Source organism: Leptonychotes weddellii, chromosome 13 (assembly GCF_054177405.1).
Source record: "Leptonychotes weddellii isolate Sample4059 chromosome 13, ASM5417740v2, whole genome shotgun sequence".
NCBI lineage: Eukaryota > Metazoa > Chordata > Mammalia > Carnivora > Phocidae > Leptonychotes > Leptonychotes weddellii.
The window spans coordinates 75,808,895-75,834,675 of record NC_138381.1 but is presented as its reverse complement, the minus strand read 5'-3'; the positions used below and the strand labels follow the sequence as shown (position 1 = coordinate 75,834,675).

General features: G+C 43.0%; 1 protein-coding gene across 1 annotated transcript in view; it reads left to right on the top strand.

Annotated features, from left to right (window-relative positions):
* The window catches only part of CLIP1 (CAP-Gly domain containing linker protein 1), a 66,942-nt gene that overhangs the window by 10,502 nt on the left and 30,659 nt on the right, over positions 1 to 25,781 (top strand). The window contains exons 7-16 of the mRNA XM_081800958.1: positions 6,651 to 7,595; positions 9,541 to 9,657; positions 11,559 to 11,616; positions 12,138 to 12,221; positions 13,109 to 13,265; positions 14,634 to 14,799; positions 14,897 to 15,112; positions 17,291 to 19,558; positions 20,736 to 20,852; positions 22,909 to 23,015. Of these exons, the coding sequence (XP_081657084.1) occupies positions 6,651 to 7,595; positions 9,541 to 9,657; positions 11,559 to 11,616; positions 12,138 to 12,221; positions 13,109 to 13,265; positions 14,634 to 14,799; positions 14,897 to 15,112; positions 17,291 to 19,558; positions 20,736 to 20,852; positions 22,909 to 23,015 (4,235 nt within the window). The remainder of the gene's footprint in view (positions 1 to 6,650; positions 7,596 to 9,540; positions 9,658 to 11,558; positions 11,617 to 12,137; positions 12,222 to 13,108; positions 13,266 to 14,633; positions 14,800 to 14,896; positions 15,113 to 17,290; positions 19,559 to 20,735; positions 20,853 to 22,908; positions 23,016 to 25,781) is intronic.

Below are 25,781 nucleotides of genomic sequence, written 5' to 3'. Positions count from 1 at the left end.
AATTGTATGTAATGACTAAGCTATATGAATCCATTTATTTAATGCATAAGCAAATGTTTGCTTTATAAAGAATTTCGCCAGAAAGAAAAAAAAAAAAGGATTTTGTCTGGGGGCCTGGCCCTTCTTCACTTAACTCATAATGTGTTCTCCTATTAATAGAATCATTCTAAAAGAGAGGATAGCTAACTGAAACCTAAAACACATAAGATGAAGGAATTAGAGAAATTCTGCGGGAAAGTTTACCCAAGTGGTCTAATTTTGTTCCCACGAGAGACAAGGGCCTTCTGAGGGCCAGACTGCCTTTTTGTGAGCTCCCCCTGCTGGCCAGTGCCTGCCAGTGCAGGTGACAAGAAGCTCAAGCGTCCACGTGTTGTGGCTACAGGATTTTCCCGAGTTGGTGAAACTAGAAACGGGCATTGTTCAGTGAAGACGCCATGTGCTTTAAATTTATTATTATCGAAGTGAGATTTTTCTAGTAGCCGTGCTACCAGCAATGTAGGTGTTTCTTTTCCCTCCTCCCTCTGATGAAGATCACACACCCAACTCAGATCTCACCTAAAGAGCCTCCGAAGCAGGACTTCCTCTGGCACCCGGCCGGCTGGGAGGCCCGCTGAAAGAACCTCACAACTTTTGGCTTTGTTTTACCACCGTAAGAGAGTAAAATTAAAACAAAGATTTTTCTTCCTACCACCTCCTGGCAGCCGAAATAGACAGCTTAAGGCCGAACTTTTAAAAAAGCCTCCGTTCTGAAGGTTTCCTTTTTGTGAAGCTACTTCAGTGATCTGGGTCTCTTCTGTCCTCCCAAAACAGGCTCCCGCTGCATCCGGTGTCAGTCTGCATGGGATCTCCCTCCTGCCTTTCTTGTGCGCTTCTCGCAGAGCCTTTGCTTTCCCTCTCAGTCCCTGTCCCAGGACTTCCCTCTTGGGATGCTCTGTCTTATTGTGAGAAAGGAGTACTTTTAAAAGGAGGGTTGTCCTGTCCAGTGTAACGTTTTTACCACGCACCGAGGCATGGAAGCTGATCGCTCAGACAGCTGTCAAGTCCCAGATGGTTGGTATGCATACTGGCCAGCAAGGAGGTATTGCAGTCATCTGGGAGATCGCGGAGTAGGAAGAAGATCACATTCGTGGATGTTTGCTTTTTGTCTGGAAGGAGTGACCTTTCACCCAGAGGACACTGAACTCAGTGTCAGGAGGTGAAGAAAGGTTCTGTTGCCTTTTGCTTTTTACTCTTAAGTTTTGGATTTCAGTTCTTGAGGCTGTGACCCCAATTATGTAGATCTGGGTTAGATTCTTTTCTTCTAAAAGCAGATGAATTGAACAACTTCTGTCTAAGGCACATATGGACCAAGGGGACTGTCCAGACAGTTAGGTTTTGAATTTTATTTCATTATTTCTGTGCAGTGTATAGAGCTGAAGCAGATGAGGAAATTTAAAAAAAAAAATTTTTTTTTGTTGTTCACCTTTCAAATATTCCACAATGGTTTATACCTGGTTCACAAGCACACCAAGCACTTTTATTTGTTGAAATCCCTAGAGGACCATCGGAGTCAGTAAAAGATGTTTATAACGTAACATGATCCACCCTCTACTTAAGTTCTGCACACCTTCTGTTACTTTATTTAGAGGTTTTGTCATTTTTGCATTGCCCATAATTGTCCAGACACAGATCTGACCAGTTAGAACCACAAAATATTTAAATTAATATAAGTGACCAGAAGCTGCTGGGAGCAGTGCTGTCCCTAGGTTTTGTCACTTGGGTCTGCAGATAACCTCTTGGGTGGGGGAGGTGGGTGGGGAAAGAGGTATGTTCAAACTGGTCTGTAGATTATTTCCCGTTGATTAAGACTGTGCTGTTACAAAGAGATTTCCTTCTGGGTTCTCCGTCACGTTACATCTAAGTTAAGTGATGATGGGGAGTCTCTGAAGGTTTGAAACAGTTAGGATCTTACCAGCTCTTTTTGCATGGAGTTCAAACTCAGGCCTTTGTGCTGAGTCACCCATTTCTCACTCCTGAGCTGATAACGACGTCATCCTAAGATGGAGAAGATGAGCCCTTCACCAGCTCCCAACTTCTCTCCTGATCTGAGTCTCAGAGATGGAGGCTGTCAAACATAATTATTACTTTATTTTCCCCTTGTAAGTATGATCCCCTCCTTTTTTCCCTTAGTGACACATAGTTTTTGGAAAACCCACTATTGGGAGGAAACTAGGGAACTGGGAAATGTTGCTAAGAATGCCAGACCCTTTTCACTCATCTCAGCAAAGGCCACTGGTGTGATTTTCTCAGCTCTAGTGTCTGGATTCCCTTCATTAGGCTTAACGCTTCATGCTTGTTCACATCAAATTGTACGCCATAGCGCTGGGATCTGCCCTAGGGACCTACTGAACACTTGTAAGACTTATGAGCTTGTGTTTGCCATATTTAGAGGATAGCAGTGGTCATTTTGAGGGTCAATTTACTTGTTAAAGTCACCGAGTCAGTTACATACACAGTAATGTCAAATAGCTGTTGTGGGGAGCGGGAAAATGATAGTTTAGAGGAATATTAACGATTCTAATTTGTGCTGATCAACCTCACTTATCAATATAACTTATATTTGGCTGCACGCGTCTGACACTGCTCACCCTGCCTCATGTGTTTCCACTTTCGTCTTTCTCAGTAGACTAGCTTGCGTCCCCTGCCCACCTCATCCTTTCATCCGATAGTGTTCCTCCGCACCCCCAGCCTCCCCATCTCAGCCCATCCTCTGCCCTTTTCATTTCCCTTTTCGTTCATCCTCTGGCGGAAGGTGTGGTGGCTCAGCCTGCATGCCGCTCTCTCTCCTCTTGCTGGCATGTCATGGTGGCACTGTTGTGTTCTCTTCCTCTTCCTTTTTACTAACAGACGCAGACCAAACTGGAGCATGCCCGCATTAAGGAGCTTGAACAGAGCCTGCTCTTTGAAAAGACCAAAGCTGACAAACTCCAGAGGGAGTTAGAAGACACTAGGGTAATGGTTTTCACTGTTTAAATGAAGCAGACCCGTGTATGGGAGTGGTGACGCCTCGGGGGACGTGCCTTGCAGTTGGCCTGAGCCTTGACCCAGTGGTTCTACCTGAGTTTGCTCTTGGTGCTGTTCAGGTGCTCACGAGGGTAGACTGATGGCTAGGTACAGGTATTTCATATCCCGTCTTTCGTCCAAGGTAAAGACTCATCATTCCTTTGGTTAACTCAACCAAAATCAAGATCAGAAACTCTGCAACTGTATATGGACTGCATGGACGTCCACAACCACATTTGAGGCTCTTTGTATTCATACCTCGAAGTACGTTTCTCCAGTTTGCCACAAGCAGTCAATTGTCCTCTTGTTCTCATATTCCCAGTGACAGGGTTTTCTGAAGAATTTTTTTTATTGTTGTTTTACTTTACCTCTCTTTTCCTGACTTCTTCCCTGACTTGTTGGGGAAATCGAAACACTGGCTCTTTTGAATGAGAGTTAAGGACTTTCATCCCAGTGACCTTTTTTTCTTGATACCTGATCTGTCTTTGCATTTCCCTCCTTTCTGTCACCAGTAGCTGAAAATCTCAGCGGTCAGGAGGGAAAAGTGCTGAGAATGGAACGGCTTCCTGCAACCCCAGCTCACTGTCCTTAGCCCTTGGAGCTAATGCTTTAGTCACGTTTCCACTTATTTATGTATTAAAGCACCTGTGTGGTGCTTACTGGTTGCCAGGCACTGTTCTGACCACTGCACCAGTATTACCTTCTTTGATCTCACCTCAACCCCGAGGGAGGTGGTAGCATTGCCCCCATTTTACAGATGAGGATGCTAAGGGATGGAGAGGTTAAATAATTTGCCCAAGGTTACACAGCTAATAGTAATAGTGGAGCCAGGATCTGGATCTAGAACATTTGGCCCCAGAGTCTGTGCTCTTGACCCCCATAGGATGGAGTCTGTCTGTTAGACAGGTAGTTTTGTGCTGAAAAATTTAATAAATAATCCGAGTCATTAACATATAAGAGGACATGTATGTATATATACCTTTTAAATCACAAATTTGACTGTCAGTGGCTAAATTGCCCAGATCCTTAACTGTAAAATTTTAAAAATTACTCTGTCGCTGATCACGTTTGGTATCCTGATTTTTTTCTTCTGAATTATTAGTATTTGTAGAAATTTCTTTTATTGAGAAATCATTGACTGATCTAAAAATCTAGATAATTGAGTAATTTTTCTTCTCTAAATTGTAAGCTTTTATTTTTTAAGGAGAAAATGTTCTCAGTTGGCCTCAAAAGTAAAGGTATCTCCTGTGTATTTGGTGGAAAAAAATCCTGGTAGTTTGGTGATGTTTCTTCGTTACCTGTGAGCCAAAGACTTGATCTGGGAAATATAAGGGACTGATGATAAGATTGGGCTCCTTTAGTGGGAATGGCTGTTGAAGCAAGGAAATATATCTCCATTTTTTTTTTTTAAACCTCTGAACTCCTCTTATGTACCTTTGTCAGCAAACAACTTGGATGGATGCCTTTTTTTTCCCCGCCCTGTGGTTAAGAAGGCATCATTTACAGCTGGTTTATCCAACTACTCCAGATTCAAGCTGTTTTCTTTCTATAAGAAGTCATGCCTTTTGTTTGATCCTCACTCTTGCTTGGCCAAGTGTGAAACCAGCCAATGAGCCACTTGAGTTTCCTATTACCTATCTTTTAGGAAGTGCTTTAGAATTCCCCTGAGCCAGTACGTCCAGTTTATGAGCAGGGTGTTTGCTGCCGTGGAGAAAGTCGCAAGAATAAGAAATGATACCTGACTTTTATGGCCTCACCCTGGTGGGAGAGGCAGACATAAAACTTTGCTCAAGGGCAGACTTTGGGAAGTAAAACAAAAAACGGAAGAGCTATGGAAATGCTACAGTGTAATCATGCTGTTCTTTTTTTCACCTATTTTTTACTTGACATTGACTAATAAAGAACTCTTGTCCTATTGGATTTATTCATGTTCCAGACCTTGTAGCATTGGGGTTCATTAATGTTTTGTACCTTACTTTGTGGCAACAAACTCTTGGACACCCCACCCCCTGCCCCAGAAAAAAGTACATAAACATCTTTAACCTGGAGCATCTCTAACCGTGAAGCACACCAATTACAGTCGGCTCTGAAATAGTTTAATGACTTCCTCCTGCAGTTTCAGAGACCCAGTTGCTTTCTTTTCCTAGCCTTTTGTGGACATGTTAGTGTTTGTCCATATCACAGCCTGTAGGTGGACAGAGGAAGCAAAGGAAACACATCCATCACCTTCTGTCCCAGTAAAGGCAGTGAGGGAGAGGAGCCTTTAACCTGGAGGAGTTTTGATCCTTGAAATTTGTTTTTAAATCATTCACATTCCCTTCTCTTTCCCAGGTTAGTCCAGTAATTCACTTTTATGCCTGAAGCGACCGATTCCCACATATTTTGTGTCCTACACTGACTGGCTAACAGGTATCAGAGGGAAATCATTTCTTAAAAATAAAAGGACACAGGTTAAGAAAGTGTTTTTCCTAGTCCTGGGGTGTTTAAAAAAAGCAGATTCCTGGGTGCTATCACAGAGCTCAAATAGAATCAAAACATGTGGGAGTAAGTGGGAACCTGCCTTTTAGACCTACATCCCAGGAGATTGATGTGCATAATAAAGTCTGAGAACCACTGGGTTAGGGTAACAAGATATGTACGTTAAAATGCCAGTAGAATTATAAAATCTAAAAGGCGGGACTCTCTAAAGATTCATATATATAATTGCAGGTAAGTAATTGTTCTTATTTTGTCTTTCTAAAAAAAAGGTTAGTAAATTATTTCTTCATTATCCAGCTAAAGCTTTTATTCTACAGCTGATTCATTGAAACGTTTGATAGGTAACTTCACACCTTTTATACCAGTGATAGGCCACAGAAGTATAATACCAACCACATATATATAATCGAAAATTCTGTGCCACCCACATTAACATACTTTTTTAGTAGATAAAAAGAAACAGGTAAAATTAATAATATATTTGATTTAAGCCGGTTTATCCAGAATAATACCATTTTATCATGTAATCAGTATAAAAACTAACAAGATGTTTTATGTTCTTTTTTCCCCCTAAGTCTTCAGCATCTGTCTCTGTTACCCTTGCAGCATCTGTCCCATTTCTGGTGCTCTGTAACCATGTGTATTATCATACCAGCTAGCACAGTTCTTTAAAATCACCTGCATTAGATGAGTGAGCATTTACACATGCCGGGTGAAGCAGAGGAGGGAAAAACCAAGTAAAATGAGGAGGCTTTTGTCTTCCCTCAGCTGGACATACCTGAGAACTTTGAAAGCTGTTCTTTCTGTTAACTTACTATCAGTTGATGGGCACTTCTCTAAGTTTCTTTAGAGGAAAAAGAAATAATTCTGGAATAAGTTAAATTCCATCTCAGTTTTCGATTCCTGGAGCATCTCAGGATGGTGGAAATTTGCCAAAGATGATGACTTTGGAGTTCTCAGAATTGGGCTTCCTCCATGATGGCAGTTAGAGGTGGGTGAGCCTGCAGGCGTTCGCAGTAGCTTGACGGCTGCCTGAGGTGGGGGAGTTATTAAAGATCTTCAAGGTTAAAGAAAATCGTCAGTGATTGGTTATTTACCTGATTTGTTTTTCTTTGGACTGCGGTTACTAGGTGGCTACAGTGTCGGAAAAGTCCCGTATAATGGAACTAGAAAAAGACCTAGCGTTGAGAGCACAGGAGGTAGCTGAGCTGCGGAGGAGGCTAGAGTCCCATAAGCCTGCTGGGGATGTTGACATGTCACTCTCCTTTTTGCACGAGATAAGCTCTTTGCAAGAAAAATTAGAAGCCGCCCATGCTGACCACCAGAGAGAAATCGCTTCTCTGAAGGAGCAGTTGGGAGCCCGCGAAGAAACACATCAGAAGGAGATAAAGGCTCTTCAGGCTGCCACAGAGAAGCTTTCCAAAGAGAACGAGTCATTGAAAAGCAAGCTTGATCATGCCAACAAGGAGAACTCCGACGTGATAGCCCTGTGGAAGTCCAAGCTGGAGACGGCCATCGCATCCCACCAGCAGGCAATGGAGGAGCTGAAGGTGTCCTTCAGCAAGGGGGTCGGGACAGAGACGGCAGAGTTTGCAGAGTTAAAAACACAAATAGAGAAGATGAGACTAGATTACCAGCACGAAATAGAAACTCTGCAGAACAAACAAGACTCTGAAAGGTCTGCTCACGCTAAAGAGATAGAAGCCCTGAGAGGTAAGCTGATGGCAGTCATTACGGAAAAGGAGAGCAGCCTGGAAGCCGTCAAGGCAAAACTGGACAAAGCGGAAGACCAGCATCTAGTAGAAATGGAGGACACCTTAAACAAACTGCAGGAAGCTGAAATAAAGGTAAAGGAGCTAGAGGTACTACAAGCCAAATGCAGTGAGCAAACCAAGGTTATTGATAATTTTACGTCACAGCTCAAGGCTACTGAAGAAAAGCTCTTGGATCTCGATGCACTTCGGAAAGCCAGTTCCGAAGGTAAATCGGAAATCGAGAAACTTAGACAGCAGCTTGAGGCAGCTGAGAAACAGATTAAAAATTTAGAGATTGAAAAGAATACTGAAAGTGGCAAGGTTTGTATTGGTGTCTTCCATCCTTTTATTTTGTCAGTCTCACTTTGCGTTGTGTGTCACTTCTGAGTGGAGCTCATTCATCTTCCAAATTCCCCATTTACTTACAGCAGATTGCCTGGTGCTAGTAGATTTCCCAGTTGTATACAGTGTCCTCTGAGTATCTTGAGCATGGTTTCATTTGAGGAGATTAGAGAAAATAATGGCCCAACTAGGTTAATTTATTTTGGTTTCCTAGTATCTGGGTACTTTATGACTTTGTCTCTGGGACATGCTCTGTGACCTGTTAAAGCTTGGTTCTAGGGCGCCTGGGTGGCTCAGTTGGTTGGGCGACTGCCTTCGGCTCGAGTCATGATCCTGGAGTCCCGGGATCGAGTCCCGCATCGGGCTCCCTGCTCAGCGGGGAGTCTGCTTCTCCCTCTGACCCTCCTCCCTCTCGTGCTCTCTGTCTCTCATTCTCTCTCTCGCAAATAAATAAATAAAATCTTTAAAAAAAGAAAAAAGCTTGGTTCTAGTCTGTAATTTCTTTTTAAAGATTTAGTTATTTGAGAGAGTGTGAGAGCGCATGCACAGGAGAAGGGGCAGAGGGAGAGGGAGAGAATCTCAAGCAGCCTCCCCGCTGAGCTCTATCCCACAACCCGGAGATCACGGATCTGAGCCGAAATCAAGACTCGGATGCTCAGCCGACTGAGCTACCCATGTGCCCCTGTAATCTTTTAAAATAGAGAACTCAGCTAAGATGATGGTATTAAGGTAAATGAAGGAACAGACAAGAAAGAAGCTTATATGATTATCTCCTCCTCCTTTTCCATTTACATCATTGTGCCATCCATACGCTTGTATACAAACGCACTGTGGATGCTGAGTGCCACGTGACTGTTGTAAATTAACACGCGGTGATAAATAATGCAGCGGAATAAGGTTAAGAGCCTGGAGCCCTTGGCTTCGCCGCTTCTGTCCCATTGGAGAGCTTTTCCTATGCTGCAGTGAGGACGGGTTCTATTCCTTGCCTTTTTGAGGAAAGATGGAGAAGTATGCTTTTGGTCAAGGCATAGGAAATTGCATGAAACATTTGCCAGCTACATCCCTTTCTAATTAGCCTTGTCAAATGTCATCTTCATCTTTAAGGACTGTTTGAGGAATGAATGGCCCCAGTCCTCCTGCCACTGGTGGGGGTGCGGGTGCTGATGCGGAATGTTCTGAGGTTTTTACGGGAGAAGCTGCTTTGGCAAAGGTTTGTAAGGTTAGATGGGGGAAGTGTGAGGACAGACAGAAAAACCGCTAAGTAACCTTAGTTGAAGATGACAAGCTAATTACAGGAAGTTTTTCTCAATCTCCTCACTTGGATCCGAAATACCAGTCAAATCACAAAAATTAATTAGGAGAGAATATGTAGCTAAGGGTTCATCAACTCTTTTTACATCAAGACTTAATGAAAACCAATTTCTGATTACTGTTGTCCAGTGCATTTTAAAATTTTTTATTTTTTTTTAAATGTTGAACTACTTTAAGCACATACAAATATAGAGGAAATAACACAGGCCACATGTCTCCATTCTTCCTGCTTGATGGCCTTTAAAGTCCAGAAAATGAAATTGCTTAACTTACCCATTTAGAAAGTAAGCATCTCCACTTTCTGCCTTGGATCATGCTGATATTCCAGATTTTGGTGTAGAAAAATACTCTTTTTGACTATTTTAAATAGTCATTAGATCGTACTATCTAGAACTGATTGTGGGCAGTCATCGGCTTCTTAGAATTAACAACAACAACAAAAAAAACAGTTTTGTTTTGTCTTTTTTACCCATGCCTTTATTCCTTTCAGTTTTATTTGGTTGTTTTTGTTTCTCATATGTGTTTTATGTTTGTTTTATTTTTTGTTTCTCATTCATTCTTTTTTGTTTCCTTGTGTTGGTTTGCTTCTGCACCATGTAACTCTGTACGGTAGGCTAGTAGCGTTACCAGAGAGCTGCAGGGGAAAGAGCTAACGCTTAATAACCTTCAGGAAAACTTGAGTGAAGTCAGTCAAGTGAAAGAGGCTTTGGAAAAAGAACTTCAGATTTTGGTAAGTACCTCTTGGGAATCGGACTGTAAGGGTTTCTGGCCATTTGAATGGTTCCTGGTTTAAAAACAAAAATCTCCATAAAGAAAGAAGCATTGCGCCTCTTTCCCTTTCTCTTTCAAAGTATTGATTTAAGTTGAGTGTATTAGTCATTGGCTGATAAATACCTTGAAGGGAATGGGATCAAACTAGCAATAAAGGTAGGTATTCCCTTTTCCTTTTCTAAATCTATCCTTTGCCTCTGGTAAATGCACCGCTTTCGCATATGATTGACTGGTTAGTTTTGCTAAACACAGGGACCTTCCAAGTTATACACTCAGCACATTGGGGTTTCATTTATAATGAGGTTTAGGCTGTGCCTTCTACCTCCTTGTGACAGCAAGCTGGAGAGAGCTGTGCTGGACACCTCTGTGTTGGCACCCTCTGTTAGCACAGTGCCGTCTAACCCAACGAAGTCCAGGAACCATTTCTTCCAACTCGGTTAAATTCTGTCTCAGCAAATTACATTTCTTTTCATGTATATCCTCTTGCCTTAATCGCAAGTTGTAAGACATTTTTTCCTTACCTTTTCTCAACTGTTCTCCCTTCTTCCTGCATCAAAAACTGAACTTAGTCAAGGCTGACAGCCATAAGCACACAGCATGGGAAAGGAGAATCGTAGGCTTATGGAGAAACTGGGAAAGAGAAACATGAGTTAGGAGGGGACACTTGTCTTAGATCCTCCACATACCATCGTCTTTCCCGCTTATTAAACTTCTGTGCTAGTACCAGAGGTGAATGAGTGTTTGCTTTTTTTTTAATGCCAGTATTATGAATTTCTTCTTTTTCAAATGTCAAATATATAGCTGCACTGTTCATCATTGTAGGTACTGTCCACATACGACTGTATAAATTTAAATGAATTAAAAGTAAATAAAACATAAAATTCAGTTCTTCAGTTGTACTAGTCACATTGTACGTGCTTAATAGCCGCATGTGGGCTAGTGGCTACCATATTGAACAGCACAGGATAGCGGGATAGACTATTTCCATCATGACGGATGGTTCTATTGGGCAGTTTTGATACACAGTATTTTAGCTACATTTTGAGAGGAAGTTGGCACGGGAATCATGATTTTCTAATACGATGTCCTTTAAAAAAATGTGTTTTGAGTTCCATACTATTTCTCTGGCCTCGCCTCCCCTGCCCCCCAAACTTTGAGGATGCTTTACTTTTCTTGTAAATTAGCATACCCTCTGTACTCTGAAGAGAAAATTTGCCACCTAAGTCTGGCTTTGAGAATAACACAGGGGGATGACCTTTGGGCTTTGGTGGACTTGTGTTGCTTGTGTGCCCATTTTTTCATAATCCTAAATAGTTAGAAATATTCACTGAAAATTTTTCTTGGTGTGTCTAACTCAAAATTCATCTCAGGAAGACCAGGAGAGCGTTTTAGTTTTTTTAAATTTACTGTCACGTTTAGAAAAGAGTAGGTGAGTGGTGGGCCTTTTTGGTTTAAGAAGTAGTTGATACAGTTTCAAGATATTAGGCTCTGATTACTCTCAGAAAACATTGCAGGATTCTGACTGTTGTCACAGTCCTGCTGCTGGAGGGTGGCGACAGGAAAAAAAACATACGTGTGTACCACGTGTATACACAAGCACATACGTGTGCACATTCACACACGTGTACAGATGTACACGCATGCTCGGGCAAGGACAGAGATGTAAACCCTTTCCCCTGTGTCACGTACACGCACGGGACACATATGGTAGTGCTTGGTGCCAGCGTGTTTTAAGTGTAAGTTTTAATGAGACAAAATCAGTCACAAAAAGTAGATAGTATTGTAATTATGACTGATTGAAACTTTTTATTTCTGTAATTTGGTATCTTTCTTTTCTGAATATCCCACTCTTAATTTTAGAAAGAAAAGTTTGCTCATGCTTCGGAGGAGACGGTCTCTGTTCAGAGAAGCATGCAAGGTATGTCTTACTAAGTATGGCTTTAGAGAGTGTCAGGTTCTCACGTTGGAGCCTCTGGGTGCAGGGACCAGATACTCCTGTAGTCTGATGACATGCTTCTGGAAGCTTCTGCAGCACACAGTAACACCAGAGTGCACTGGCTTCCTGAAGCCTCAGACTCCCAGTAACTTCTTTCTTCTTGTGACTAAAAGCTTGTTCCGTGTAAAAATTTAAGTATCCTTGGGAAAAATACTATCTTACTTAATCTTTAGTCATGGGTAGCTTTTTTGAGTTTTAGCTGGAAATAGGAAAGAGAGGCCTGGAAAGGGATGCCTGGTGCCTGTCTAATCCACAGATGTGGGGAGGCAAAAAGGCTTGCTTCTCTAGGTCAGTACACGGTGGTTTGATGTTGTAGTGGGACTTTTTAGTATTTCTGTCCTCTCAAATCCCAAGCATGTGATTTGATTTGGTTGTAAGACTGCCAACCTCTAGATGGCTTATTAAGTATGAAATATGTTAAACTTTTACCTTTTCCCCAATAGAAACTGTAAATAAATTACACCAAAAGGAGGAACAGTTTAATGCACTATCTACTGAATTGGAGAAGTTGAGAGAAAATTTAACAGGTAAGATGTCTCTGCCTACAAAGCATTGAATATGGTGGGTTTCCTAGGTTTTGAGATAACTGTAGTACGTTACAGTAACATCTATTCGGGGGTCACTTCTTCGCTCGTTAGTGTGGTATAATGCGATAAAATACTTGCTTGAGGTCTGTAACCTCCACAAATCCTCTCTGCCCTGTTTTCAAACAAGTCAGAATCCCCACACATCACCACTCCTCCCACTGTCCTTGATTCAAGCCAACCGTCATCTTTCACTTGAGCTGCTGTAACAGCTGGCCCCCTGCTCTGCCTGCTTTTGCTCTCATCTCCTTTAGTCCATGTGCAGCACAGCATCCAGAACCATCCTTCTGCCAAGTCGGGTCATGTCACTTTCCTGCTCGAGATCACCCAGTGGCTCCCATCTCACTCAGAGTAAAAACTGCAGTCTTACCAATGCCAAGCCCTGTTACTTCTCTGATGGCCTCTCGTACTACCCTTGCCCTTGTTCATTCTACTCCAACCATATTGGCCTTGTTGGTAATACTTGCAAGTCAATCATTTTTGTGCCTCAGGGCCTTTGCACTTGCTTTCCCTAAGTTCCTTCAGGTCTTTACTTAAATGTCACCATTCAGAGAGGCCCTGTCTAAGATTTTAGCCTCCCCAACTCCTTGATTCCTTTCTCTGCTTGTATTTTTTTCCCTCTTAGCAATTAACACTATTTTTATACTGTTTGTGTTTTTTTTTTTAAATCTTCTTTATTGTCCGTCATCTTGGCTAGAATATGATTTTCATGAGGGCAGGGGTTGCTTTTTGCAAATATTCCCAGAGCAAACCTTGGAATATAGGATGCAGTCAATAAACTTTTGTTGACTGTAACACTACGGTGCTATTTTTTTTCTATATATATTCAGATATGGAGGCGAAATTTAGAGAGAGAGATGAAAGAGAAGAGCAGTTGATAAAGGCGAAGGAGAAGCTGGAGAACAACATTGCAGAAATAATGAAGATGTCTGGAGATAACTCTTCTCAGCTGACAAAAATGAATGACGAGTTACGTCTGAAAGAAAGGTATGTATGAATGGTTATAAGGGCGCCTGACTTGGGTTTGTCTCTGAAGTGGAGTCTCGGAGGGAGGGGGGCCAAAATTCAGGATTGTTCTGTTTAAAAGTTTCCTGTCGCTCTTCCTTTTTCTTACCACATGAGTGTACCCTTAAATCAGCTACAGAACCTTCTAAGTAATACAGTATTGTAGATTTTTTGATGGCTTGTAAAGACAAGGCAGTGGTTTACCAGGCGCAGGAACATCTTTCACGGGCAGCCTGTTCAGTGTAATGAAGGGTAACCGTATTACAGGCTGACTAGGTGTGTGCCCTGCACTCTGCAGACCGCTCTAGCAGAGTGTTTTCTGATTCTCATAATAATCCTGTGAGGTGAGCGTATTCTTGTTCCCATCTTGAAGAGAAAAGAATAGAGGCTTCACGAGGTGAAGTGACTTGCCTGCAGTTTCGGGCCTGGGCGGGCCGGTCCCCGAGCCCTCACTGCTGGTCAGCGCTACCTCGTAGGCCCTCCGCGCTGCAGCTTCCGTCTCCACCTCCCTTCCTGTCTTTATTCTGAGGCTGTTGTTGCTTTGATCTTTCTTTTCTTTTAATAGCTGCCAGATAAAAGTCAAATGTTTTATTTCATAAAGCAGAAACTTTCAGAGGACATTTTAGGTCCATGAGACCCACGATTCTGGAAGTGTGACTAGTTGGCATTTAGGTTTACATCTGGCCATGCACCCCCATGGTTCAGCGTGGTGGTGGGTGGGGGGTGGCAGCTGGGCTTGGGTTGGCCACCTGTGGTCAGACTTGCTGTGACGGGGGGAGCTGCCCAGGTGCCCCAGGGATCTCCAGCTCTGCGGGTGTTGGACAGGTGCCCGACCCAGAGGGACCATCCAGATTTCCCTCCTCCACTCTTGGAGTCCTCTGATAGCCCGCTCTCTTGTGTCCCACATCTTCTGTACGTCCTGTTGAACCACATTGGTATTGCGAAGGTAGATCTTCAAGTTATCACTTGTCATTTTGTATCTTGTGTTCTCAAGGGGCACTACAATGAGTTTTTGATAATCTCGTCTGCTAAAGTTTTTTGAAACTAATTCATTTCCTCATCTATGTTTACTTTTCATTCATTTTTCCTTACTGATCTATTGACATAAAATAATAAACCTTCACAATTACAGTAGTTGTCACTCTAAATAATGTATTTATAACTGTCTCAATTGTTAAAATTAGTCTTCAAGGCAAGTCAAGCCATTTTTTTGGTTGTTTATTTCAGATGTTGTTAATTACTCATAACTTATAATCATTAATACAGTTATGAATAGTATCTAAGTATAACTCTGGAATTTAAGGCATTCTTTTTGAAAACTCTGACACTTTGTGTTGAACCTTGTTCTAGAGATGTAGAAGAATTACAGCTAAAACTTACAAAGGCTAATGAAAACGCAAGCTTTCTGCAGAAGAGTATTGGGGAGGTCACTCTCCAGGCGGAACAGAGCCAGCAGGAAGCAGCTAAAAAGCATGAGGAGGAAAAGAAAGAGCTGCTGAGGAAGTTGTTGGACCTGGTAAGGAGAGAGTGTATGGAACTAAGTGCTGGCAAGGAAGGCGAGGGCTGTGCAGATACGGCTGGGTGACTTACTGCTTCCCTTGGCATTTCTGCAGGAAAAGAAGATGGAAATGAGCCACAACCAGTGCCAGGATCTGAAGGCCAGGTTCGAGGAAGCCAGTTGTGAGACAAAGGCGAAGCATGAAGCTGTCCTGCAGAGCCTGCAGAAGATGCTGTCGGACACGGAGCAGAGGCTGAAGGCCGCGCGGGAGGAGAACAGCGACTTGATGCAGGAGATGGCGGAACTGAAAAAGCAAGCCGACAAAGCCCAAGTATGTTCTGGGAGAGGGTCACAAAGCTGCACGGCATCAAGGCCGCAGTGGGGTGTGTAAAGCGGCAGCAGATGGGAAGGGTTGCACCGACCTTTACAGATAGATGCTAACCTCCGAGCGCATGGCAGGATGGCGAATTCCGTTTTCCTGGCTTCCGGCACTTTCTGCTAGCTGCTGCCCCTGCTCAGGGGTGGCTACTGCCCGGGTTTTCCCCGAGTGCACCCTGTAGCCTCACCCCACCCCCCCGCGCTGCTGGCTTCCCAGCTGTCCCAGAGAGTCGCGTGTAGCCGGAACTCTCTCCACCCGCTGGCAGGAGACTCTGTTGTGGCCTCTAATCTTGGCCGTCTTGCTGCCACCGTGCAGTGGGGTTAGGAAAGACGTCCTGCAGCAACGCAACAGGCTGAGGCCAAGTGAAGCTAGTGAGCCCTGGAGAAGCAGGGCTCCTTTAGGGCACATTAGAAGTGAGGGCTCTAGAGAGGGCTTCTGTATGTCCCCGGAAGGCACAATCCTGTTATTAAATAGAGTAGAATTTAATACATTGAATTTGATTTTATGGCATCAGGATCATCTCTGCAACCCAGTATATTTTTTTGACTCTGGTTACTTAATGAAGTTCAACCGTCCTACCGGTGTTTAACTTTTTCCTGCCGTCATTGAATTTGCTCAAAGAAAAGTAAATACTTGTCTTTAGTTATTTTTAATGTTTGTCTAGGAGATTAGTAAAAAGGAAGTGTAAGAGCATACATGAGACTTGAAACAAATCCCACCTGAAACTTGTTAATTAGGCTGGACCAGGACAGAACACAAGCCACGTCTGCATACACACACCTTCTCTCCTTCCCGTGTCACCCTCTCCCTGTAGAACATGTCCAGCTCTATGAGCCATTTAACACTGATTTCCAGATCTGTTGTCTTTGTGCTTCCCTTTACCAGGACAGACTCCACCTTTTCAGTGTTTCCCTTAAAATGTGGCAGTCTGACCAAACCAAGCTTTCCAGTAGTTTGTGTGAAGGCTCATTAATTTTGCTTACTGGTGTTGTAAATTTTTTTTTTAATTTTTAATTTTTTACAAGGGTCATTAGGATTGTTCCCCTTCCAAAGTTGTCTCTGTCTGATTTCTGTGGATTTTAATGTCTGTCAACAGTAGTGGCTCACAGACTGTTTTACGAATCTGATGAAACCTTAAGATCTTCCCCTCCTAGGGAAAATTTATATGCTCAACAAGTTTTTATATGAGACGTCAGGAGGTTCGCGGAGCCCACGAAGTTGCTGTGTTTCCTGGCTGAAGAGCCAGTGATCTGTAGCTATGTTGTCCAAGGCGCTAGCTGCTGGCCACATTAAATTTGAGTTTCAGTTTGTTTATATTTTGATAAATTACAAATCGAGCTCCTCCCTCGCACTCGCTGCACTTCACATGCTCACCAGCCACACACATGATCGGCAGCTACCATATTCGTGCAGATAAAGAACACCCACACCACTGCAGAAGGTTCTGGACAGCACTGGTATAGATAATGTGCTCAAGTCATTTTATAAACTAGTATTTTTTTTAAAAAAACCCATGTATTTTAGTCACCAAAAGTCTAGCAAATTGGTCTGTACTTTTAATAAGTTATATGTAATAATTGGGATTAAATCGGTCAGGTCAGTGACTGTCCTTTAGAAAGTCAAGGTCTTTAGTTAGTTTGAAAAGCAACAGTTTATATTCCCTCACCCTTCCCCCCCCTTTTTTGGTTAAAATATACTCACTTTTTGTAGTTCTCTGGATTGTATTTTTTAAAATTCTTCTCTGAATTCTTCCTACAATAGAAATAATTGGGAAGTTGGAAGGGCAGGAAAGAATCTCATGCCCTGATGTCCAAGTCAAACTACTGTTTTTGCCTCGTTAGATACCACTCAGGAATGATTTCATAAGTGTTGCAAAGAAAAAATAAACCAGTATGTAGACCAGCACTTTGCAAAGCTAAACCTGCTTTGTATTAATTATCCTTTTTTGGGCTCTTTTCATCTGGTTTTCCCCTCCTTGTTATCCCAGATAGTTTTTATGACATTTATTGTAAAAAAAAAAAAAAAAAAAATTCAACCTTTTACGATTTAGGTTACATTAAGCTATTTGGGCTCGCATTTGTCTGCTTGATTTCATTTTGTTTCCATTCTTTCCACCCTTTGTTTCTGTAGTCGCTAACATATTTGTTAACATCAGCCAAAAAAGAAATTGAACTAATGTCAGAAGAGCTGAGGGGTCTGAAGTCAGAGAAGCAGCTTCTTGCACAGGAGGGAAATGCTTTAAAGTTAGAAAAAGGTTCACTTTTATCAAAGCTGGTAGAGGTGGAGGCCAAAATAACTTTACTCCAGGAAGATCAACAGAAACTGTGGTCGGTAAATGAAACTCTTCATTTAGAAAAGGAGACAGTCTTAGAAGAGAAGCAAGATGCTGAAAAGCTTTATCGGCAGGAACAGCTCCATAAAGAATCTTTGGCTGTTGAGAGAGAGCAGTTACTACGAGAAATCAATACTGCGCAGGAAGAACTTTTGAAGATCAGTATGGAAAATGACTCTTTGCAGGCTTCCAGGGCAAGCTTGCAGACACTCGTGGAAGAGCTCCGGCTCAGCAAAGATACTTTGATTGCTGAGTCTAAGAAGGATCAGGAAGAAAAAGATCACCTGGAGGATCATATCAAGAAGCTTGCTACTGAAAACATTGCCTTGGCTAAAGATAAAGATGAAATTATTCAGAAGCTGCAGAGCTCTTACGAGGAACTAGTCAAAGATCAGAAAACCTTGGTGCAAGAGATTGAAGATCTCACCACTGAGAAAAAGTCAGCTTTGGAGAAGCAGTCAGGTCTTGATAACATGTGCATAGCCTTAAAAGTGGAAAGAGAAAATCTTCTCCAAAGCAGCAAAGATCTGCAGTTTGAGAAGAACATGCTTCTTCAAGATCAGGAAAAGCTGAGCGCCAGCCTGGAGGCCGCCCTCCAGATCAAGCAGCTACTCAGTACGGAAGCCAGTGGGCTCCGCACACAGTTAGACGATGCCCAGCGGGCTCTGAGGAAGGCTGAGCTGGAGATGAGGCAACTTCAGGCTACAAACACCAGCCTCACCAAGCTCCTGGAAGAAATCAAGGCCAGTCGGGAGATCACAGACTCCGAGTGCTTCCAGCTTCTGCATGAAAAAGAAACCTTGGCCTCATCTGAGAGAAGATTCTTAGCTGAAAAAGAAGAACTTCTACGTGAAAACAGGCTCATCGCTGAAAAACTGAAGAAATGCTCGGAAGAGGCCGCCCATATCGAGATAAGCCTGAATGAGAAGATCACTTACCTAACTTCTGAGAAGGAGATGGTATGTCAGAAAATTACTAAGCTCAAAAAGCAGCATGACAGTCTCTTGAAGGAAAAGTCTGTCCTGGAAATGCAAAATGGAGATTTGCTTGCAGAGAGAGAGAATTCCATGAAAACCATAGGAGACCTCAAAAGGAAATACGATCAAGAGTCTGCCAACAGAAGAATCATAGTGCACGAGAAGATGAAACTCCTTGGTAATCTCGACACTCTGAAGAAGGAGCTTCAGGAGAGGAAAAGGGAAAACCAAGAGCTGGCAGCCACCAAGCACGAGCTCTCTCTGATGCTGAAAGAGGCCCAGAATGCCAGGAAGAGTCTAGAAAAAGAGCATACGAGCACCCTGCAAGCAAAGGAGAGTCTGAATGCCGAACTTCAGACATGCTGTTCTGAAAAGAGCATCTTGCTGAGGGATGGGCTGAACCTGCAAGAAGAGTGTCAGAGACTAAACGAGGAGATCCACACCATGCAGCAGTCCTTCATCCTGGAAAAGGAAGCCAGAGCACAGGAAAACGAGTCGTCCCTGTACGAAAACAATAAACTTCACGGGAGGATGGCGCTCCTGGAGCAGGAGCTGGAAGAGTTACGAGTGTGTACTAAGCAGCTGCAGTCCGAAAATTTTGTGCTCGTCCAAGAGAAGACCAAGTCAGAGCAGAAAGTGGTGGAGATAATTAAGGAGAAGGAGCTCTTGAGTGCAGAAACGGCTCGGCTCGCTGCCAATATAGAGACTCTGAAGAGCGATTTCACCACCTTGTCCAAATCCAAGTTGGAGCTGCAGGAACTGCACAGCTGCCTCACCAAGATCCTGGACGACCTCCGGCTGAAGCACGAGATGACGTTGGCCGATCGCGCCAAGGTGGTACAGGACAACAAGAACCTCCTGGCCGAGAAGAGAGACATGATGCTGGCCAAGGAGGAGCTCCTGAAGGAGAAGGAAAGGCTGGCAGAAAGCTACTTCATCCTTCAGAAAGAGATTAGCCAGTTGGCCAAAACCAACAGCCATATCTCTGCCAACCTCCTAGAATCTCAAAATGAAAACCGTATTTTGAGGAAAGACAAGAGCAAGCTCACTCTTAAAATTAGAGAGCTCGAGACTCTTCAGTCATTTACGGTAAAATGGGAGGGTCAGGGACCAGGCCTGGACTACTAACCCCGGGCACTAACTTCCTAGCAGCCCTGGGGGGCTTGTCTTCGTGGCCACGTGAGGAAATGCACCCCACTTAAGCAGCTGCTCATATGTCTCACGCTGTTGTTTTACCACCTGAAGGGGCAGTTGTTTACTAAATCTCTAATTGCAGTTGTCTCTCTCCATTGGAAAGAATTGTAAACTGTGAATAAAAAGGATACATTTTTTAATTTAAGGAGAAATTTTCTTGAAAAAGTCAACTGTGGTTCTTAAAGGATTAAGAACAGTAGTAAAATGGGCACATGGTGAAACATAGTATCTTCTATTTGGCTTTTAACTGTTTGCTTGTGTCTTTCCAAGTGGAGTTGGAACACTCCAACGAACTTTCCCATGGCTGGTAGTAGGGAAGGCATAATGCAGAATTCCCATCAGCTTTAGTAGACTGCATGAAATTGTAAGCAAGTGCCTAAAAATATTTTAATTTCTTTTTTATGAAAAACAAGAAATAAAAAATTTTATTTTTTATGATTATTTTTATATCAGCTAAGGATTTGTGTCTATATGCATATGATCTTTTTTATTCACAGCCATGTTTATGTTCATTACCCACAACTTCTCTCATAGACTTTTCCACTTAATGCTTCTCATTAAATACTTGAGCCTTATGTTAATAATTGCCCAAATAATTTTTATTTTTAGTTGGGAAATTCCCAACCTAAATTATAGGTGATTTTAAAAGCCCCAAATCTGAAATAGCAAGAATAGTATTTCAAACATACAGCAATAAATACGATGAAGGGAAAATTCAGCTACATAAGGATGTTACTGTTCGTTATCACTGAACGTTTCTCTCAAACATAGGTCAGAGTGATGAGCGTGACTGTCAGTGTAACTTTAGAGCTTGGAAGATGTAGGGTTGGAAGGGTCTGGAAATACACAAATTGCAAATTGCAGTTGGCTTGTTTGAAGAACGGCATGAAAGGGGTTTGTAACTTGGTTCCCCTTTCATGGCTCGGTCTGTTTGTCTCAGCATTGGATTGGTGGCTGGTCCTTCACCTTAACCACACAGACAGTGAGGGCTGCCTGAGCAGCACAGCCTGAGTGTCCCCGATGGGCTTGCTGAGGGCTGTCCTCATTTCTCACAGTGCTTTCTTGTGTTCAGGCTGCTCAAACGGCAGAAGACGCCATGCAGATAATGGAACAGATGACCAAAGAGAAGAGTGAAACTCTGGCCTCCTTGGAGGATACCAAGCAAACAAATGAAAAACTACAGAATGAAGTAATCAGATTTAAATGGCTTTTTGTACAAAGGACAGCTTACCGACTTCATGGAATGTTTGATCACTAACTCAGGATTGTTTATTTTTTGAAGTGTGGCCTCATACAGGTTTGATCTGTGTTAGTGGAGTTGAATGTACACCAGAACCACGATAATATTAAATAAAGTATATGACTTCATTACTCATTTAATAGGATCAACCTTTAAAAAAAAATGAGGGGAAAACCCCAATAGCGTGGCTTTCTCCAGTAACTTCAGTGATGGAACTGATGAGAGAGGTACTCGTAACACTCTCGTTTTTGTATCTTTGATCTGAAATCACACACACTTTTTCCCCTCGACTCTCTCCCACCTCGAGCCACTAAATTCCACTCTTCAGCCCTGAGTTTGACGTAGGCCTTTTCTTGGCCTCACTCAGTCCTGGTTCCCTTTTGTGTCCTCTCCAAACAGCTACTTCTGGGTCTCAGACAGACTTGCGGCATCGAGATCGCTTCGATTCTGTGCAAAGTAGCACATTTCTCATTCTTCCTGGACCCATTTTTGATCCCCGTCCTCCCCACTCCCAGCTCATACCAACCCTTTCTTTCTTTGGGAAGCAGTTACCTCTGAATCCTAAGCAGATGGATTCGCCAAAGTAGTTATGTGAGGTTCTGTAGAACTTCAGATGCTTTTGAAAGGGATAGTCAGGTGAGACATTAAGGAATTAAAGCAAAGGAAGGGCTAGCCACATTGAGTAGCTGATTTGTAGAGGCTAGGCCTTCTCACTGTGGAAGGTCAAAGATGGAGATCTGTAAAGACATGCACATTTTGAGATAATTATAGGGCGAATAAAATGGGACATAGAAGGGGTTACATTTACAGAACTGATAGTCCTAAGAGAAGAAGAAAAAGCATTTTAAAAAATCAGATGATTACTCATAGAAGCTAAAATAAATGAGAAGATTTTAGGGAATAGATCTAATTTTTGAGGGTAGAATCAGGGAGAATTGTGTGCCTTCATGACTTAACCCTTGGTGTCCTTGTTATACAACCAGAATACAAGACCGGATAAATCATTGTTTCGGACCCATTTTGATACTTGGTTTTTCTTGTTCTGTGAATCTGGAATTCCAGATTCCTCTATTAATGGTAGAGGACATTAAAAGGAATACTGTGGTGGTAAAGCCGTTGAAGCACTGTCTAGGATTCCTGACAGGTGGCATATGATGCGGCAAAGGTGTCTCTGGCTGTAGGAGAGGACTACCCAAGTCCCAGGAAGCCGCCGTGGTGCCAGGAGCATACCCTGGGCAGTGGACAGCCCCGAGCGAGCTCCCCATCCCTGGTCGGGGCCCTGCGCCTAGAACTCCAGTCACCTGCCAGGGCCTGTAGCTGGTCACGTCCCCACTCATTCCAGGAACGTGTCTGGCGTTCCCACCAGGGCCAGGCCCTAAGCTGGCTGCATCCCCTGTGGGCAGGTGATGGGGCTGAACAAATGTGAGTGCTTTTTGGCCTCACTTACCTGGCTTTTTTCTTTTCAGGTCAAAGTTAAGATGGATAATCAGATATTCTCCCGCCTACAGATACTTGATTCAGAAAATTTTTGTAGTTAGGACTCCGTACATTTGGTACTAAGGTTGACAAATACATCCGAAATTACTAATCTGTGGGGAAGGAAAGGGTATTTTTGTTTTTATTACAAAGAATAATCCTTGCTCATGTCATGCCTTTGCAATTTATTTGTTTTTTTATTTTTAAGAGGAGTCATACTTGAATAGGAAGTTCAATGGTAAATATTGAGAATTGTACACAAAATGAAAGCAAACTTTTGTTGTAATTCATGTAGCAGTTTGACATTTTTGCCAGGTGTACAGGGAATGTCTGACTAAACGTAAGGGGGAGGCTTGCAGTTTATAATAGACGTGGTCATTTGTCATCTCACCCAGTGACTTTTTTTTGGTGCAAGTGACTAATGTCACCTATCTTTTTAGTGCACATTTGCATGAATAATTTGTCTATCCAGTCATGTCACTGGAAAATGAAATAATTTCATCAAGTTTTTTTTTTCTTGGTCTTTAAGTTGGATACACTTAAAGAAAACAACTTGAAAAATGTGGAAGAGCTGAACAAATCAAAAGAACTTCTGACGGTAGAGAACCAAAAAATGGAAGAGTTCAGGAAAGAAATGTAAGTTCATCTCCTTTGAGAGAAACTGGGGGACTTAGTATTACGAAAGTGAAAACGAGACTAATTATTTAAAAAATAACCTCACAAGTACTTAAAAAGGAATTGCCCCCTTGCTGCCCCCCAAATGCGGTAGCGTACCTGAGAAGTAACCCCTGTAACCACTTAGCTGGAAGGTAGCTAAGTCACAATGATAGCTGGGTTAAAGGATCAAAGTGAATGTGTGCTGGCTGATAAGTTAGGGCATTTGGGATTCGAATATGACTTTATGAGGAAAATACAAGAGGAATCAGAGGTTTTTTTTAAAGTAGTGTGCTTTAAAGGGTCTGAAGCGTCAGACCCTTAATAAATCTCTCAAAACCCTTTCTGTAGGGAGAAAAAAGCATGTCACTTTCAAGATTATCAATAATCTTGATTTTAAGAGTAATCAAATCTTCTGGCATGGAAATCAGATGAGAGAATTCTGGAAGAATCTTTCTAATCAGCGTTTATCCATCAGTGTGCTACCTCGATTTCAGGCAGACAGGTCGGCTGTGTTTCCTTTGCCAACACCACCTTCAAATCCTTGCCTTTCAAGTCCGATCATCATAATTGTTGGTGTTTATCGGGCATTTGAAATGATAGTTTTGGTGTAGATTTTCTTTCTGAGAGCTACACCATATCAACTGTGTAAACCTAAAAATTTAAAGCCAGTTAATGTGGTGAACGTTTGAGTGTGTCTTCCGTGCTGGGAAGGCTACAAAGATGGATTTATATGGCCCCTGCCCTTACAGGGCTTATATTATTTACTTCCAGTTCTTATCAAATAGAGGCATGAGATTGAGTCAGACAGAAGCACCAGTTCCAAGTCTCCATCCTCAAGGCGATTTGTTGATCAAGCTCAGACTAAACCTAGGACATGTCAGGTTCTTCTGAGAGTTCGTAAAATTGCCCGAGAAAGAATCTCCTCTGAATGACTCAGGGCACACGATCAATCCCTTCCTCAATCTCTGTTTTTTTGTTTCTCATTTTTATTGAAACTCCAGTTAACATACAGTGTAACATTAGTTTCAGGCGCCCAGTATAGTGATCTGGCACTTCCAGACCTCAGTCTTAGTTTTAATGATACTTCTTCAGACGATATGTAGACAGTTCCTAGTTCCTACCAGTTCCGTTCCCATACACAGATTTCTGAGTTCACACTTGTGCTTATGGCCATCAGGAAGAGCTTGTGTTTCTTGGCCTTCCGAAACCGCATCACCCAGACTGTGATGGGAACCGAAGCTAGCATCAGCTCTGAGAGGGTGGCCGCGGGTCTGGTGCGGGACTTTGCCCTGTGACACACAAGTAGTTAGGCTGACCTGGAGTGTTCGAACACTGTTGACTTTAGTTCATTTGTGTCACACAGGCAGCTGGTGAGGGAGGATCTGAGCAGCAGAAGATTCCCTAACCAACCTCCCACTGCCATAATCCCACCTCTGAGCTCTCTGGGCCATACTAGGTAATGGAGGGGCAGGGCCAGCGTGGACCTAGCCGAGAGAGCTCTTGGGACTTCGATAAAACCCCTCTTTCCTGCAGTACTATTTAGGAGTCTCTCATAATGGCCATTGCATCGGTCTAGTATTTGAGCGTTAAACATCCTCACTAAATCACTGTGTCATGTCACCCATCCCCAGTTAATGTGGGGTGGTGGTTTTACCTCTGTTAGGAGATAAATTTTCTGCCCTTCTTTGAATGATTCCATTGAATAATAAAAGCCTAGCCTCCTGGCTGTGGGCACAAAGGATCATGAGCAAAAGACTGTGGCCCCTGCTGCTGCCCCTCTAACCTTGCCTGTCCTCCTCCCTGAAGCCATTGTCCCCAGACCTCTGACCCTGAGGGGGAGTAGTTTGGGTGAGGAGGAACCAGGACCACTGGGCAGACAGCCTGCGCTGCTTCTGTCTCTCCACCTTTTCTCTGGCCAACCAGGTCTGAGGGAATCGCGTCTTCTGTCGGTGACCTGGTTCACCGTGGCCAGGGTTCCTTAGCAGGAGGGAGGGGCAGTGGGAGACTCCAGTCACAGGCTTCAGAAGCTGGTAGAGGGAGTAGGCTGGAAGAGCCCCTGCCCCCAGTGACTCACTGTTCCCTGCTGTAGGCTTGGCCACATTTCAAGGACCATCTAAAATAAATGTACTATGTAATGGGAACGGTGCTTCTCCAAAAAAAAGAAAAAAGGAGAGAAGGCAGTCATTTTACCGCTCCTTAGTTCCTCAGTACTCAAAGCTAGAGAACGAGCAGCTCATTATTTCTCTGTGGTTCAGCATGTATCTGGGGCGCTTTAGGTCCTTTAGAACTTTCCTGGTGTCTCCCCTCACCTGACAGGACTTGGATTCGTGGAGGAAAATGGGCCCCAGTGTAGACACTGGGGTTATAACTGGAACTGCCTCCTATGTAATATTGCCCTCGGCACTGGCCACCCAGCGCCCGTAGCTAAGTGTCCCTTCTGTGCTATTTATTAGACTGGTTTTAGGAAAACTCTTGGTTTTGGTTAGCCAGCTCCTATTTTCAGGTGGAGAAGATGTTTTCTCTCTGACGTATAATTTTGAATCTTAGGGAAAATGATGTAATTGTTGTCTTTAATTACTCACCTGGCACAGTAATAAATCTAGAATAGATTTAGCGTGGCAATTAATTGATTTATAATAGACTTGTAAGTAGAATGTTTGCAGGTCAATGTGAAAAATAGGTATTTGCCTCTCAGTTTTAACACTGGGATAGTCTTTCGTCATGTAGAAAGAAAAGTAGCTTTAA